Source organism: Perissodus microlepis, chromosome 5 (assembly GCF_051167445.1).
Source record: "Perissodus microlepis isolate ML-2025 ecotype Zambia chromosome 5, ASM5116744v1, whole genome shotgun sequence".
NCBI lineage: Eukaryota > Metazoa > Chordata > Actinopteri > Cichliformes > Cichlidae > Perissodus > Perissodus microlepis.
The window spans coordinates 21,508,061-21,526,254 of NC_140465.1; the positions used below are offsets into that span (position 1 = coordinate 21,508,061).

The window sequence follows — 18,194 nt, forward strand, 5'->3', positions numbered from 1 at the left end:
GTACTTAAAAACTTAAAATATATGTGACTTTCTATACTGACTATTATGAATTTATGCAGGTAGTTATGTGCAGGAGAGCCTATTGTACAATTCAAGAGTTTGGCACCTTACAATTAAGACGTGCTGCAGATAATTCAATATTGTCAACATTTGTCATTATAAGACTCTACCAAGTCTCTAAATTAACTTTAATGGTAAATAAGAGAGAGTAGAAAACAATGGCACAGTGATTGAAAATACATATAAAACAGGCTCATTATGTTTCCACAGTTATGTTAGAGGACACAAGAAAAGTTGATATTGTGGTTTTGAAAGTATATTTTAATTTTCTGAGAACAAATAAGCTGCATATAAATCATATCACTTCATTTTTCTTCACATCCATTACTGTAAGATTAACAGAAAGTGGCTGTAAGTATAAAAATACATGCTCAGTTACTTAATCTTAATTCATAAAGCTTGTAAAGTTAAAAAAAAAAAAAGTTGTAAAACAGCTAAAATTATTTTATTATGCGATGTTGGGGACCAATTTTTCAAAGAATAAATACACACATGTACAGATGTGTGTGTTGTCCCTGCGACAGACTGGCGACCTGTCCAGGGTGTACCCCGCCTCTCGCCCTATGACAGCTGGGATAGGCTCCAGCGCCCCCCGCGACCCTGAAAAAGGATAAGCGGAAGTGAATGGATGGATGCAATTGTTTGCCAACCGCCAATATAACTGTAAGAAAGAAAGAAAGAAAGAATGGATGGATGGATGGATGGATGTACAGATGAATGATCAGATAACTCTCCGCACAGTTTGTAGAAATCCTCCAGGACAGCAGGGGGCAGTAAGTTTCCTCTGTGATTGCCGTTTGAGCTGAAGAGGAAGGGGACGTTTCTTGTGGCACATGGTATCCAGTGAGTAAAACAGATGTGTGCAGTTAACTGAAGTGGATATATTCAGTTTTAATCTGAATTTATACGCACACGGACGTGGTTTATTGTCCGCTGTGTGTGAAGCTGGTTCATCATGGTTCGAGCAAAACGGTAAGTTTGGCTAAGATGTATCTACGTGTTAGCTTGTCTTGTTAGCTCGTCTCTGCTCTGTTTTTCTGGGTTTTCGTGTGGTCACAATTGGCGTGCAGTGTTGTAGAAACAACGATAAGTTGTTAGTCTTAATTTACAAGCATACGGGTGCATGATTTATACTCCACTGCTGTGATGGGAGCTGGCGCTAGTGAAGTGTGGAGTAACCCGGGAAAAATAAATCTGGTGTTTAACCAGAAGTTTGAGTTTTTATTTGTTATTTGTCTTTTGCTGTTCAGGGGAAAACACGCACAGAGGCCAAACAAGGATGAGGTCTATGATGAAGACGACCCTGAAGCCTACAACGACATGCCTGTCCCTGATAAGGTAAGACACGCAGTGTTTTATACAGCTGTAGTCAGAAGTTTGCATGGATGTGGGGGATAAGGTTTTAATGATTTCTTTGGAGTTTAGCATGATTTCACATTATGTTACAGTTACTCATTGTGTGGCCCTTTGCTCACTTTACCCAAGTCGGTATTGTCCTCTGATTTCTAAACTAGAGGGTAGTTGGTGTGACTTTAAGGGGGACAAAATATTATTTTGAAAAGAAGAGAGGTCAAATTATAGCTTTCAAATAATAAAAACAAGATCTGAAATCTTGCCTGATTGTATGATTAAACTGCTTTCTGTAACCAACAAAGCGGTAATATCTACGTTGAGCCAAACCCTTGTGACCTGTGAAGAATAAACTAAATAAAGACCAGCGTGATCTCATATGGTGACTTTGATAGAACTGTTTTCATTCTCAGTGGTGTGTTCTCTTTTCTCTTTCAGAAATCCTCAACATACACGAAAGACAAGATTGATGAGTTTCATGATGAGAAGATTGCAGTAAGTTCCCCTCTTTATTTGTTCTATGGTAGGTGTGCAGTGCAACAGTTGTGTTCTGTAACCTTTCTTCGTGCTCCGGTGTCTTTGCCGCAGAAACTTCTCGCCCGAGGTGTTCAAATGGAGAGCGACCGGGAGGAAGTGGACGATGAGGTAATGTCGTACGTGTTTGTTTAAAAGTAACTGCAGGTGAAAAATGTAGAGGAACAGCCGAGAAGAAACCTGAGATTATCGAAATTTCACAGGAGGAGGTGATGCCCCTGGATCTTTCTGAGTCGGAAGATGATGAAGGGGAGGAAGAAGAAAATGAGGAAGAGGGGACAGATATGGAGAGTGATTTAGAAGGGAGAAATGAGGATGGTAAATTGACTTTTTTTTTTTTTTTTGTTCGTATGCTTTTCATTTTGAGCCTGTCTCACTGTGTTTACATTGTCTGCTGCAGAGCTCCCTAATGAAATGGCCTGGGGCAGAAAGAAAAAAATGTTCTACGATTCAGATTATGTGACCTCAAGTAAGAACCTTTTATCTCAAGCCGTATTATTGCATTGTGTGATGATTGTATCATCTTTTATTATGCAACATTTCGATCACTGTTATTACAGAAGGGAAATCACAAGAAGAGTTGGAGGCTGAGGAACAAGAAGAAGAAGAAGAGGCTAAAAACATCCAAAAACGTTTAGCTGCAAATCTGAGCGAGGAGGATTATGATTTGAACTTTTTTCAGGTATTTAACACACTCTCGTAGGCCTAATGACATGCTGACAGAAACGTCTAATTCTAATTGTACGTCTTTTCCTAAATGAAGGAATTTGCTGTGGAGAAGGATGAAAGCAAGCCTGTGGAAAAAGAAGAGAGGATTGTGAAAGACCTGAAGCAGATGTCTCAGAAGGAAAAAATGAAGCTTTTGAAGAAGGAGTCACCAGAGCTGCTTGAGCTTATTCAGGACTTCAAGGCAAAGGTAAGAGACAAATAGGAAGGACACAACTTCAGACTTAAAGAGCCTTTAAATTTTCAAGTGACGTGCAATAGATGTGACTTATTCCTGTTTCTTTGTATAGCTTAACGAGCTCAAGAATGAGCTTCAGCCTCTCATGCAAATGGTTAAGGAGGGAAAGATCCCTGCAGGAAAGGTGAGCACACTTGGCTACATTTTTCTCATGGTGTTGCTTTCAGCCACTATACGCAGGCGTTTCCTGTGATAAAACACACAAAAAGCTGCGTACATTACTCTCTCTGCCCCAGAAAGCAGACAAACTGTAAGAATGAAGCATGCAGTCGTTCAAGGGACCAGTAGAGATCAAAACTGAGCTTAATTATACTGTCATTGGGCTTTCTTTATCAGGTGGCCAGAATTTAATGAATAATGATGGACACAGGCGTCAACACCATGACGCCTGTGTCTTTCTTGTATCTGCACCATTATCTAGGGAAACAAATTGTGATTGTATTGTAAGTTCCTCTGTGTTTCCCACCTTTAATCATGATGAAAGGAGAAGATACTCATACTTGTGGTGCACTGCTTACAGCCTTATTCGTAAGTAAGCTACTTTCAGCTGCTCAGATTTTTTACACCGGATACGCGTCCACATGCAAATCCACATCCAAATATCTCTGGCTGGAATCAAACCACCAACTTTTTGCTTGTGTATATGCAAAACAGTTGGTGTAGACGTGTTTGAGTATACAGGAACATGTCATCAATATAATGAAAATCAACGATGTGAATCTGAACATCTTTCATCCTATTCTTTTTCTTTGTTTGTTTTGTTTTTTTACCTAAAGGGTGCCAATTACCTGAAGACTAAGCAGCAACTTTATCTCAAGTAAGTTGTGATTGGATTGTAGACTCACACGACAAACTGTCACGCTCTGTCACTGAATGATGTTTCTCTCCTGCCACAGTTACTGCACAAACATCAGCTTCTACTTGGTGCTGAAAGCAAAGCGGATACCTGCTCACAACCACCCTGTGATTGAAAGACTGCTCACCTACAGAAATGTAAGTCCACACACTGATGTTTAGACCATGCTCAAAAAAAGGTGAGCAGTTTCTCCTATATTTGGTACTTTTAATAAAAAAAAAAAAAAAAAGCACGCGAAAGCTCAACATTTGTAGGCTCTGTTATGAGTCCAAGAGGATTGTCGCAGGATGTGTGATTATGAGCCCTAGAGCTTAACCCAAAAGGCAGGTTTAGCAAACTCAGAACAAACCCTGAACTTTGAATTAATTAACTTTGAAATGCTAAACTCAGTTCAGTCAGTCGGGTGTTGGGAATCATCAGTGGAGCTCTCTTCTTGTAAATATGTGCAGGTAATCCATGCTTATATGCACTTTGATCTGAATTAAATAAACAGCATCAGAGAGATACTTCAGGCTCAGCAGGTCAGGTTCACAGGGGTTAAAATAGTAGCTGTTTGTTGCAACTAAAAACCAAAATCTTTTACTGTGTGTTTGTTACTTTGGTCGGCATCTTTTATTTGTGATTTCACTGTATTGACACTCCAAACCAGCACCATGAGACACACGATTATGAAATATCTCCTGACACACATCCTACAAAGCTGATCACAAAAATCCACAAAATGCAAAATGTCTTACTGAGTCTCTGATGCCTGCCTGCAGCTCATCAATGAACTAGGCGCAGTAGATGCTCGGCTCGCTCCAGAGTTTCGCCAGCTACTAGCTGGTGGAGAGAAAAATAAGGCAGGAAGCAAGCAAGCAGAAGGCAAGAAGTCTAAAGTTTCAAACAGGAAGGAAAAGGTAAGAGAACAACATGAATATACTACTATATTACGTCTGCACCAGGGGTTATCTGAGGACACTCTTCGACAACATTGATATACATGAAGAGCATCCTCAGATGACCCCTAGTGCCAACGTTTAACTTTTATATTGATTGCTAATGTGTGTGTATGTGTGCACGCACCCACTGGATACAGGAGTCTGGAGAAGCTGTGCCTGAGGCTGAGGAGGAGTCAGACTCTGACCTGGATGAGGAAGAAGCTCTACGCTTCTACAAAGAGGCAGAGGAACGGTTAAAATTAAAGAGGAAGGGCAATAATCCAGAAGATGAAATGTAAGTATGCACTTTTTAACTTACAGTAAAAGTACAGGAAGTGTACTCATGGGATGTGTCTTTGATATGCAGAGGATTTGGGGTCAGAATAACAGGAATCCGTGCTGCCTTGCATGTTGCAATAGATGTCACGATGTAGCACGTTTGATATACTATAGTATTGGGAAATACACTGAAATTTTTCAGAAGCCAGAAACACTGCCAACTGCTCTGCTCACTCTAAAGTCTTACATCCCTCTGAGTGGTTCAGTTCCATTTAAACACCAGTATTATTGGGGAGCTGAAATATGTGTGGCTTGGCTCTAAACATGTAGAGAGCAGTTACAGGACAGACTGGTGTTCAGTTGCCAAAATGACACTGTGCCTCTGGTAGAGTATTCACCAAAAGAGCCATATTGGATGTTTTGGTAGTACTGAATCAAATTTATATAAGGTAAAATCAACCAGGAGAGTAAAACATTAAGAAAATCTTTGTGTTACAGGATGGAGGAGAATGAAGAAGAGAAAGAATTGGATCCAAATGCAAAGAGAGGAATCACTTACCAGGTACTGAGTGATACACAGTCATGTATTTGCACGAAACATGAGTACTTACAGCAGAAATTGAATGGATGGAGCCCACTGATAACTGTAGCATATGCCACAGCTTGTTTAATAATTATTCAAGCATTACATTTTATAACTATGGATAAATTTGTTTTTAGTGTTACACAAGCATATGTCTTTGTATGCTGACTCATTTTGACCTCTAGGTATTTAAATAAATAAATAAATAAAATCATGTCTATATTGTATATGTAATTGATAAATATACAAAGGATTGTAGTTGGATAACAGATTAATAATTTCGACCAAATTAAATAACTGAAAATGTTAAAAATGAACAACTTAACTTCTTGAAGTAGTCATTTATTTGCTATTACTGTTGTTGGAGAATGGAGTCTAAAATACACTTTTGGAAGTACTGGTGTTAATAAACGTGATTGAGTGCCATCTGCTGGGCACTCGCAGTAGTACACTAAAGATTTTATCTAGCTCTAATTCAAGAAGATGGATTGTAGTGTGCATATCGAGTTGTTTTGCTACAGCTTCAGAGAGCGTGTTTGCAAAATTCAGCTTAATTATCCTTTAAAAGTACGTAAGTGCAAGCTTTAAAGTGTTCTCCATAGCATTGCTTGTTTACATCTCTGGATTCTCCTCCTTCAAGTTTTCTAGATCCAGTGTGTGACACTGATTTCTGAATTGTATTAATTATGTTTGTCTAACAATTCCACAGATGGCCAAGAACAAGGGGCTCACGCCGAAAAGGAAGAAAATTGACCGTAATCCCCGAGTCAAGCACAGAGAGAAGTTCAGACGGGCTAAAATCCGCAGAAAGGGACAGGTCTGTATTCAACATGTTTTATTACATCGTTGAGCAAGGATTTCAGGGATTGTCTGAAGACTCTTAAAGAGGATGTGCTGGATTGTGACACACATTTCTGCGATGCGTTTTAAAATTGCTGCTTATCGTTTCGCCAGGTCCGAGAGGTTCGTCACGAAGAGATGAGATACAGCGGAGAGCTATCTGGTATTCGTGCTGGTGTCAAGAAGAGTGTCAAACTCAAGTAACCGAGTCCAGAATATGCTGCCAAATGTGGCAGTGAGATTGAACCAGTACCAGTGGACTGTGATTTTAAATGTTTATTATTGGAGAACCTTGCAGGAAAGAAAATATTGTCATTGTTTTAAAACTTGAAACTGCTTTTCTGATTACTAGAAAGTGTGAATAAACATTTTAAAACCTGGATATTGTCCCTCTACAGAGACTGCGTTTAATGCTTCAAGGTTCATTCTTAGAACACACACAACAAACAAGGAAGATGTGACTTACAGTTGTCGCTAAGGTTTTGCAACAGTAGAGCATACTGAATATACAGTAACTTGCCAGCAGAACAGGCAGGTATGAATTGCAGCCCAATGTGGATCACGTAAGAATACAGACACAACTTAAAGCTGCTCAGACATGCAGATATGTTCTATCAAGCCACTTGTTGAGTTATGAAGTTGTCATGCGCCAACGTCAAGTTGCTGACTATCCTCTCTTCTATCTCCACCTCATTCTTCACATCCTCCTCAGTGAGGATTAGCTCAGCCTGAGTCTCAGGGGTCACCACCACCACATAACCCCGCCTAGAGTCCAGTACGTTGGCCACCACTGCTTGGTGCCTGTAGGTATCCAGAGCTCGTCGAGCTTTGTCCAGCAGGATCGACGCATCCGTCTCGAGTTTAAAGGATATGACAAATGCCTGAGGTGCCCATTCTTTCACCAGTGGGGACAATATCTTGGGGACCATTTTCATGCTCAGCTGAAGGGCAGAAGAAATATTGTAATTACTGGCAAGACTAAAGAGGCATACACACAGGAAGATGTAATTCAGCAACTGAGAGGAGCAACAATAACAACTGCTGAATTGAAAGTATGTGCAGCTGTTTGACGCAGCAGTTCCCAACCTGTTTTGCTCCACGGACCGGTTTAATGTCAGACCATGTTTTCACAGACCGGCCTTTAAGGTGTCACGGATAAATACAACAAAATAAAATTATATGACCAAGACAAAAACTGTGGTATTTTCTAAATATAATAAACGCAAATTAACTGTGTAATTGTGGAACTTTATTAGCAGCGTCCTCCTGAAATGCTCCAACAACATTAAGAGTAATATCTTGCTCTCTGGTCGCTATGGTAATGTATAAATATTTCTTTCAAAATAAGACACACAACTACAACACGGTAAAAAAACCCAGGGAAACTACAAATTTCACACCCAAGCTTCGACTCTCGGGGCCCGGTACCAAACGACTCACGGACCGTGCCCCGGGGGTTGGGGACCGCAAGCTTAAGGGTTCACAGCCTGGAGTTTATTCCCTAGCTGTAAGTACAAATTAGTGCTCTGTTTTAGGACCATATATTGATGCTTATATAACAATAAAAGTAAAATTATTTGCAACCAACAGGAAAAAATAAAGCTTCATCCAAGTATCTGTATTTCTTACTGATGCTCATCAGACACAAAGACACTGTGGTATCCGTGCACAGAGGTCTGGGGATCTTCCAGGAACGGTGACTCTCTAATTATCATTAGGTTAGCAGCATATGTTACCATGGCAATATTCCCCCGTAAGAAGTGAACCACCTTCGTACTCACATCTCATGCTTCCTTTTACACACCTCCGAACTGAAGTGGTGAATAAAAAGCAGACCAATAACACCATTTCCCCCCACCCTCACCTGAAGAGGTCCGTTGGAAGACTGGATTTTGTGTTCAGGCATCTCAGATGCTGGGATGTAGAAATCAGACACTGCTGCAGCCAAGTAAAACATAGCCTTTGATCCTAAGGGCAGAACAAACACTTGTGAAGATGTTTTGAACATATGTTAGACAAAGCCACAGCTCAGGCCTTTAACCTGCTGTTACCTATTTTGCTGAGAGCCTGCGCTGCTGCTTTGAGTAGGTGCAGATACTCTGACAGAGTGCTGAACTCGATAGGCAGAAGAAGTCTGCTTTTTTTCACCTCCTCGTATCTCTTCAGTACTTTGGCAATGTTCGGCAGCACCTGCTGATTAACCACCACTTCACCAGTATTACCAGGCGCTCCTCCACCTTGAAACTCCAGAGCGTCCAGCATGTTGATGGTTAAAAACATCCGTGTGTAGGGGTAGAGTGAGCGATGCCTGTGTAGGAAAATGACTGCATAACCAGAGTCTATGAAATACTCTGCAGAGGAGGCTCCTCGCCTGCCGCTGCTGAAGTTATCGAGGAAGCGAACAGTGCGGGACTCCAGGGGAACCTTGGTGCCTCCTGAAGTGATGAGAACCACCTTTCGGCCTGCTTCTGCATGAAAGCTGGCAAAAGCAGCCATCTTCTCTTTGACCTCCTCCACATGGGAGGGAACAGCAAATTCTTCTGCTAACTTCCCATCAATAGATGATATTCTGGGTTCAGCCATCACCTGACAAGAGAGAAGAAGGAGGCATCTTTAAGTGATGCCTAATGTGATTCAACAGTCTCCAGTGACAGGTCTGTTTTCAAAGTGGGACATTTCAGTATCAGATTACCTCGCTGTTGGTTTCTGCAGGTCACAAATTTATGGATGTACAGTTATAAATCACACTGGGCCTACTTTAATAAAGCTGACTGGAACAATATTAAAATAATGCTGATAATTTTACACCCAAAGTGTGACATTTAACCACAAAAACTACATTTTCCCGTTCAGTATTTAGAAAATGACAGTTAATGAAGACTGTTAATTCTGTGCTTCACTATTTTTTTCTCTTTTTTTGTAAAACAGTGCATTTGAAAATTCATGGATAAAAATAATAATTGTATTATTGTATTATAGTATTATAAATATCATTTTGATTAAAGGACTTGTGCATACTGGTGGGTTAATCATTACAGAAAGATAAAAAATAATTGTGGTAATTGCCAATACTTTAAATTTAGGCCAGTGTAGCATAAGCATTACTCTGGGTGATGATCTGCTGAATTTATTAAGCACTGTAAATGTACGTGCAGCCATCCTCCTGTAACGTCTACCTGACGGTAACAAGAATTAATGGTGTGCTGGTTGGCTATGATCGTTGTATATTTACATAAAATTTAAGAAAAAAAAAACAAAACGTGCAATACATAAGCATAAAGTAAACTGAATTCACACTTTATTAGGTACTTTATTAGGCCCATGCATCCATCCACCCACTTCTGCTTATCAAATTCAAGGTCACCAGGGGGGCTAGATCTTAAAATGTTGTCGTCATTTAACATTTATACGGGTTCAACGAACACTAATCATCTACTTGTCCTGACTGTATAGGCCTCTGTCCCTCAAAGAGCTCTGCTTAGTTTCTCTAGCAAAGTGCCAAAAGTGTTTAAACATATAGGTGCAATAACTTAAACTGTCCACTTTTTTACAGTCTGTTTTTATATTGTGGTATTTCTGATATTATGTCTTACCTATGTTTGTATCTATAGCTGTTTGTCCCATAGCCTGTGGTTTCCAAATGTTACAGCTGACTAATGAGAAGAAGAATATGAAGAAATAAACCCACACCTCCCTGAAAATCCTCGCTTTGTTCACTGATTCGTTTATAGGTCGAATAACAGGCTACGTTTACATTAATGCATATTCTCGCATCATGGGTGAACTTCACAGCACAACACTGACGTGATACACGCCTGTTTGCGGTTAAATGACACGCGACAGTAAACACGCTGTCAAAGTAGAAGGTGGACACTTTCTTTGGCTACTTAATGTTCAGTAATAAGAAAGGCGACACGACATAGCGCTACATGCTGTTTGTAGGTTACTTGCAACTGCGGTAATACCTTATATAAAACGTAAACGACGTCTCAGACTCACAGACAAAACTTCAAAACACCCCACTTTGGTATTCGGATACCTCCAAACAACTTGTGCACTTCCTGAAGGCCAACTCTTTGGTTTTTATAAATACAGCACAACGCCTCCAGCTCCCCTAGCGGCCATTTGCGGTATTAAACAAAGAAATGGTAGTCTGCTTTTGAGTCAGCAGTGCGTCAATTATTTTTCCCTCCTGCTTGAAGTGTCAAACTTTATAAAACCCGAGCATCAACGGAGAGGACAAGGGGAATTTCTCTCAAAAAGGGGATCTTTTTGCACTGGACTGTCCCACTGAATCAGCAGATACAGTCGACGAGCAAAGACAAAATGTTGAATTGAACTTTGTGTGCGACTAGTTTGACAAGCAACAGCATCATTGAAAGATCCTTTTCTTTGGATGTTGGTGCGCGTTTGTACATCTAATTTCTGGTAAGTTTTGAAAAAGATTTAAATACAAGCTTTTCGGGGAGGAGAAAAATTAGTTTTTTAAAATTCAATATATATATATATATATATATATATGTACAAAATATATGTTTTATTTCATAGATGTGTCTTGTACATGTCATTTGTGTTTAAATCTGAGATTAAGATGAATATTAATAATAATCCAAACCAAAAACAAGTGGATTAGAAATATGACAATCTGAACATTTTTATTGTTATTTTTAATTTTAGGCAAAAGTTATGTTTTTATAGTTTAAGGGAAAAGTCTGCTTTTGTGAAAGTGTTTCTTTTTTTAATAAATAAAGCACTTACTGAGCAGCTAGTAAAACTAGAACAGACCTGTAGAAATGTAAGTGCATTACAATATGATCCTTCCAAGCCCTCTTTCAATCTCTTAGCTTAGAACTAGTTTAATCTCATTTATCTTAGAGTAAATGTGTTTTAATTAGTTTAGGTTTAGATTGTTTCATTGCATTCCAGCTGACTGTGCAGATCTTGTGTCCTCTAAACTCTGCTCCTTAAGTGCGTCCTATTTCACTGTTTCAAAGACTCGACAGTCTGTCTCTGTGGGAATTGGGGCAATTGTGATGGGAACACAGACAGTATTTCAATATTTTTGTGGTTTATTGTTTGTGTCACTTTCATTTCAAATTTTTATTTTTACTGCTATCCAAATTTGATCTGAACAGTATGTAAGGGTTAAAGGTGTAATGCACAGTTTTTATGTAATATTTTATGTAAACGTGACAGGAGAGTTGTATAAATTCTTATTTTTAATTAAGTTAACAATTTTGTTATTATCTGATCTCCTTTTTTCTTTGTTGTTGTTGTTACTGTTATGACACCATCTCATAGTGTAAGGCCCTTACCAGGTGCCCGTGGCACTTTTTAAAATCTGTGTTGTTTATTTGTTGTTTATCATGGACTGTACTATTTTTTTTCTTTATCATGCTGCTGTAACACAACAATTTCAGTTGTAGTTTCAATAAAGTCTCTCTCTCTCTCTCTCTCTCTCTCTCTCTCTCTCTATATATATATATATATATATATATATATATATATATATATATATATATATATACATGTATACGCGCACGCACACAAAATATATACATATATACAAAAAGATGTAGCTAAGGAAAGTCCATTTTCAGGATTTGTGATTTTCAAAAACTAAAGAAATCATCTGAGAAACTAACCAATAACAACTCACAAAAATCAACTGCTTGGTCAGTGTGAAAACTATTTTGGGATATATAAGTTTTATTCACCATAAACTTTTTATTTCAGCCTAAAGTGGCACATCATAAGCTAGAAGAGGGCAGGCTGAGCCAGTATACCTACAAACCTTTTATTTTAAGACTTTAATCGTTTATCAATTGTCTTGTTCCATATTTTTAGGATTTATTGGCGGCAGTTCCGCAATCGACCGGCAGGTGACGCTGCTGCACCGTTGGAAGGACAGTTACACCACTTCGGCTGCTACCTTCACGTGCGTACTTAATTGCATTGTTTTCCCTTCCAGTTTAAGCGCATGCGATGCACATTTGTAAAAGCTAAATAACTTTTTTTTACTAGATATCAGAACAATATGATATCTGTTTGCATAACTAATAAAATAACTATTAATTATAATAATGATAATAACTAAGTAATAAAAATATATGTTGTAGCTTAGGTGAAAATAAGTGACATGGAAAATTCTAAATAAAGTATTAATAATAAAAATAGCTGGAAAAAACATAAATCGATGTAGTGATTGCTTGTATTTTTTCAGGATCACTGTTTTGCACTAAAGATGCCATGCTGATATTTCTCTTTTGATGGCCTCTGCAAGCCTCCGCGTTGAAGGTCGAGCTTTATGAGTGGGGTTAAAGGACATCCAGATATTAGTGAGCATAAAACCTTCACACTAATTAAATGATTGCAACACTTTGGCAGAAGAACTGACAGAACAATTCAAAAAAGGCAACCAAATTCCTCACATACAACAACCACACCTCTATCACACACTTCCAGTTTCTTAAATTATCCCATATAAAAAGCCCAGAAGAAGCATGAATGAAAATTAAGGCGATGCCACGATAAACTTTTCCTTCCGTTGTTATAATACTGCTTACAACTGCTTTGAAGTGATTGCGGGCATTGAGGTCACTGAGCCCATTAGTGTCATGTTATTGCTGGCAATTTTTTTTTTTTTTTTTTTTGCTCTGTGAATTTATGGTGCAGTTTACATTGTGCAATGGACATTTTAAATAGTTTTTAAGCTCGCTATATTTACATAGGCTCGGACCACTTACATGTGTGCACATGCTCCTGCAGTAAAGGTTGATTCAGTACAGGGTTAAGTTTAGAAACACCAGCCTGTTATTTTTAGGTCCTTTTTCCCCCAACTGTGGTCCTGAGCTAAAACTGTGCACCTTTGTATGGAGATGATCCTGTATCGTGCTGTTTCAAAACACTAATGCTTGTCTTTTATCACTGTCTATTTCATTTCTCTGAAACACCTACTCCTTAAAAGATGCACATTTTAATTAAACTCTTTCATCCGATCTTTGATCTACATTTCCTGTGGGTATCACTTCCTAAAAAGGCATGCTTCATACAAGTTTTTGCAAGTAGTAACTTATTGCAGTTTCAGCAGTTAATAATCAATAATCAGAGCAACTTAAAGAAAAAAATGCATGCTGCATGAGGTTTGTATTGATTTAGAGATATTTTTTTAATTATTTTCTAGGGATTTTACCCTTTATTAACATCTTATTAACGTGTGAGCTATCTGCAGACTTGATGGCTGCCACAATTTATAACCCACTTATTACAATGAAAGCAGCATACACCCATTTAATAGACCTGGAAACCTGTTAGAGCTTGTAAGTAGGCTACAGTTTTACTAAATGATTTAACCTTTGAATAAGTATAAATAAAGCCACTGGTTAAAACTTACACACCTTTTATTAAAAAAAAGGTGACTTATTAGACCATGTGGACTGTATTCAACTACCCCCCCCGCGCCTCCTGCTTTTATTCTGTGATGTTGCCTCTATTTTTCTGCGCACCTTGAGCTACATTTACACCCAGTGCGCAATAAATAAAGCAGATATCACGGATCATTTTTATTGATTGAAGTGCTTTCGTGTGTGCGGGTGCTTTTTCCACTGCGGGCGTGTGCATTTAACCGCGCGCTAGTTTCTGTGGCGGCAGGGGTGGTGAAAGACAGAGAGAGAGAGAAAAAAGAAACCTTCATGTGAGCTGTCTATGTGAAAGTAGTTCCGGGCACTTAACCCAAAGAGGGGAGAGTCCCGGATGTTGGCTCGGCCGCCGAAAGAAAGGCGAACGGGTGAAGGCGGAGAGAAGCTGAAGAGGGACGCCACGGCACCGCAGGCACACCGGCGAAGCCACGGTCACAGCGGCTCTTCACACAGGACGATAGCGTCAGGAGCGCAGGACATCCCCGAGGGGGGAGGGCAACCCGCTATCCGAAGAAGAGGAGGTGAAGGAAGGGGGAGACAGTTACTCTGAAAACTACCGTGAGGATTACAGAGAGCCACCGTCACAGCAGCTTTCACCCTGAGTAAGTGAGCTACACGGGCATGGAAGTTGAACTAAGGCCCACGAAATGGACGACTTTAACGGGGAAGTGAGCTGCACTGAAGTTGTGGGGATTGCGCCCAGTGAACAGGCCCTGACACACGGTTCTCCACTCGCTGTGCTGAGGCGTGAGGGGGGACTCCTGTTTTTTTTTTTCCCCTTCTTCTTCTGCTCAGGGAGCCAGTCAGTGTTTCCCCCGTGGTCAGTGTTAGTACACCCCGGCCGTGCTGCTGCAACTCTCCAAGTTGACAGCTCTTGCGTTAGCCTGCTAACACCGCCGTGCAACCGGTGACAACTGACAGGGCAACTTTGACAGCTAGCTAGCCAGTTTTGGTAGCCAGCTAACTTTAGCAGAGTGTTGTGGGCGCTTTCTCCAGGGCCAGGGCTAGGTGTGTTTGTGTGTATGCTTGTGCTTTTCCTCGCTTTAGGTGGCTGTATAATGACCTACCCCAGCCCTCCACAGCTATCGTTAAGCTAGCTGTTTGGTATGTGAGACGATGTGTGTCCAGCATGGAGTGAGTGTGTGCATGAGCCCAGTGTCATTTGGCTTTCCTGCGTGCTCTGACGGTATTTGACTCACAGCTGTTGCAGTGTGTTTTCTCGTCTGTCAATCGTCTGCTTCTCGGGCGAGGTTATAAATTCCTGCAGGAAAAATAATGACCCTAGCATGAAAAAGATGGGGGGGACCCCCTCAAAAATCTAGTCGACCTGTGCGAGAAGGGCGAAGAATTGTCATGAGGCTGGGCAATCAACAAGTGCAAAGCGTGTTTCAGGTGCATTTTACGCCGCTGATTTTGATCTCCAGTCTGCCTCTGTGCCGCTGTGCATTGTCCTGAGACGGCACAGGCGGGTATTGCGGTTAACTCTTTGGTCATTTGTGCAAGATTTCTCGGGGCATGCTTTTTCTTATCTCTTATGTTTTTTCTAGTAGTGAGAATAAGGCATACACACACAAAACCAAAACAAAACAGCTGCGACATTTGCGTGCAGTTGTGTACAAAAACGGCGCTCTTCCCTTTTTATCCCGACTTCCTTTATTAAAAGATGGATGACTGAACTCTTAATTTGCCCTGCTGTCAACTCGTGCAGGCTTTATCAACGGATTCAGTATGCTATTGCAGAGATGGGCTTGCAACGAGCTAATCATCATATACTCTCAATTAAATTTGCCATAAAGCCGGCGAAAAAAGGTTAAATTTATGACTAAATCCAAGCGTAATAAATCCCCCCCTAACATCCCAACCATGCCAGACCTTATGCTTCAACTAACAAAATGCCCATAGCGTTAGTCAGCACCCACAATCAAAGGTCAGACCTGGTTTGCTTCTTAATCACCCATCCTTTAAATAGCAGGCCCACAGAGCTGTCTGGATCGAGGCTATCTGTGCGTGCAGCTGTAGAAGACACATAGTGTTTAAGTGTGCATGGTGTTTGAAGTCGTTCCATCCAGGTCACTAGAGCCACAGTGGTTCCATTAGGCGTACTGTGGGGAAATGAGCATGCATGCTCACCCCGTCATTTTTATCATTCGAGTTTCAAGAAGTGACACCAAACAAGATGTGTGAAAAGTCTTAAGTTTGCTATGTGTTTTTTGGTGCTTGATGCAATTCACTAAAGTCGCCTTTTTATAAACACTGCTGTTTTTATAAGCAAGATCTGTCACCGGGCTGTGTGACACTGGTAATATTTGTAGTTTTTTATCTGACTTGAAGTACGGCTAATGCATGCTTTTTAAAGGCTGCTGCAAAAGTATACATTACAACACACACACACACAGACACACACACACACAGACACAGACACACACACACACACACACACACACCTAAAAGTCTCTCCCTAAAGCACTGCTGTAACATCCATTTAATTCCTTTTAGTCTGTAAGCAATGCTCTTGTTCATTTCTGTTTAAAGCTGAAAATGCTGGGCAGGCTCAGACTTGGAGGTTCCTTCATTTGTATTATGGCTTAGTGAGTGGACTTAGTTTACAATTTGATATCAAACGGAGCCTGGTTTGGGATTTTATTTGTCATAGTAAAAAGAAAGAAAACAGTTGTTCATCTTTGATAAATTGATTGACTATTTGAGAAGAAAGTGCAAAGCACATTACACACGTAACCATTTTTAAATGTGCATGGGAGGATGAGATTCAGGTTCATCTGTAGTTTTGACCTACTGTGGTTTTTGAAGTATCCTGCTTAATGGTTTAAAAAAACCAAACACCTACATCATCAAGGTGTTCTAATGTTCTGTGTGTGTGTGAGAGAGAGAGAGAGAGAGAGAGAGAGAGAGAGAGAGATGACAATAACATTTATCTACCATCTCTGAAGAAAAATTAATTTGTTGGCATGTGCAGAAGACAAGGAACATAAATGTAAAATATTGCATCACAGGTACTGTTATGCTTGGAGGTGTATAATTTAATAGACTAAATAGAATAATGACATGATATTGGGATAATTTTGATGTATGTCAGGGGTCAGAAAGCCAGTATTGTACTGTGAATTCAGAACAGCTTTTTACTTTTTTGAATATGAGCTCATTTGGTATTCAGTATGTGGCCCTGTGCCTAGCCGGTCTCACTGAGAGGCTTTTTAATTTCTCCCCTTGTTGAAGTGATTATTCAAATGGCCATCCGTGAGGTGCAGTTATCAGACTCCTGGTGCTAGTTGAGCCTGTGGCAACATGAAGGCCCATCACAGCCCCCCCACCGCCCTGTGTAGTTGGACAGCACCCAACAGGTACCCTCTGTTGCAACCCCTATTAGACGGTCACATCTTCCCCCTCAGGCTGAAAACCTTTTGTGTTATGCGATTGGCAGATGGCAATTTATTCATGAGGACTGCTGATGCTTTGGGTCAGAGGGCTCTGTTTAGTATTTTTTACAATGACTTAGTTTTGGTCTGAATCCAAAGTGGGCTTGTTTCAGTCTTTCTCTCTCTGCTCTGGAATGTGAAGTTATTTTAGGTCTTTTTTTTTTTTCTTCCCTCCTCACTTCATCGCCCATCATCTTGTCCTTCAGCGTGTTTTTCTCCTTGGATGAGCGAAAAAACAGGATCTTCCTTCTCATTTCAACAGCTGTTTGCTCTGCATGGAGACCAGGCTCAGGCACACTGACTGGACAGTTTTTGGGGTTTGTTTTTTTTTGTTTGAAAAATTCTCCCTGTACCCTGCTTATATCCGGCGTTGGATGTTTCGCTCTCATGGAAGCCGTGTTTGGTGAGAAGAGACTGGCTCAGTCTTCATTAGCAAAGCCGTGCATCACTAGAATGCCGATGAGCTATGAAGCCATTCATCTGCTGGAAATGCCTCCCTGATTCCAATTTGAATCTTGTTTGCAGTCACATTGTGTGAGCCCACTTCTCCATGTTAAAGAAGTCTCTTTATGTGAGAGATCAGAGGGGGATAATTGCACTTAAGTGAACCTCATTTAGTGCTGGCCAGAGCAATTACAGTAACTGCAGTTCTAGGCATTTTTGGGGCCTGGAGCAGCTGTCATTGAGTCTCTGTAGCTGAGATATCAAATGGTGAATAGAATGGCATTGCCATGCCATCATGGGAATGGCATATCCTTGGATGGATTTTAATTAGTTTTTGCAGGTTTTTGCTCAGCGCTTTTCTTTTTTTTTTTTTTCTCCATTTGAAGAAAAGCATAATTAAAAATGACAATTAGAAATGCATTATTTTAGTAATGATTGAAAATAAATTATTCTCAAGGTGCTGTAAGGTGAAAAAAGCCAGCAATGTTTCTTCAGGCAAAACCCCCTGGGCT

At 40.2% G+C, this 18,194-nt stretch overlaps 3 protein-coding genes across 6 annotated transcripts in view; 2 read left to right on the forward strand and 1 right to left on the reverse strand.

The window, feature by feature from the left end:
• Nucleotides 1-840: 840 nt before the first annotated feature.
• utp3 (UTP3 small subunit processome component) lies at nt 841-6,766 on the forward strand. Its single transcript, XM_084928755.1, has 16 exons — nt 841-1,032; nt 1,311-1,398; nt 1,849-1,905; nt 1,999-2,055; nt 2,148-2,262; nt 2,345-2,413; nt 2,505-2,626; nt 2,708-2,860; nt 2,961-3,032; nt 3,685-3,725; nt 3,805-3,901; nt 4,526-4,663; nt 4,843-4,979; nt 5,462-5,525; nt 6,256-6,363; nt 6,501-6,766. Exons 1-16 carry the CDS (start codon nt 1,016-1,018, stop codon nt 6,588-6,590), a joined length of 1,425 nt encoding a protein of 474 aa, XP_084784881.1. The 5' UTR covers nt 841-1,015; the 3' UTR covers nt 6,591-6,766.
• A 2-nt stretch (nt 6,767-6,768) lies between these two features.
• ppcs (phosphopantothenoylcysteine synthetase) lies at nt 6,769-10,454 on the reverse strand. 2 transcript variants are annotated; one of them, XM_084928756.1, is made up of 4 exons: nt 10,352-10,454; nt 8,438-8,972; nt 8,251-8,354; nt 6,769-7,327 (listed from the first exon to the last, which is right to left on the reverse strand). In XM_084928756.1, the coding sequence occupies exons 2-4, from the start codon at nt 8,967-8,969 to the stop codon at nt 7,001-7,003; spliced, it is 963 nt and encodes a 320-aa protein (XP_084784882.1). In that variant the 5' UTR covers nt 8,970-8,972; nt 10,352-10,454; the 3' UTR covers nt 6,769-7,000. The 2 variants fall into 2 exon arrangements, with proteins under 2 accessions (XP_084784882.1, XP_084784883.1); XM_084928757.1 differs by having other exon boundaries at nt 10,386-10,453.
• A 3,582-nt stretch (nt 10,455-14,036) lies between these two features.
• foxj3 (forkhead box J3) overlaps nt 14,037-18,194 on the forward strand; it is a 91,499-nt gene continuing 87,341 nt past the window's right edge. For 2 of the 3 annotated variants that reach the window (XM_084928758.1, XM_084928759.1), the window contains exon 1: nt 14,044-14,406. The gene's annotated coding sequence lies outside the window, so the exon portion shown is untranslated. Of the gene's footprint in view, nt 14,407-18,194 lie in introns of all 3 variants that reach the window. The other variant, XM_084928760.1, reaches the window with a different exon arrangement.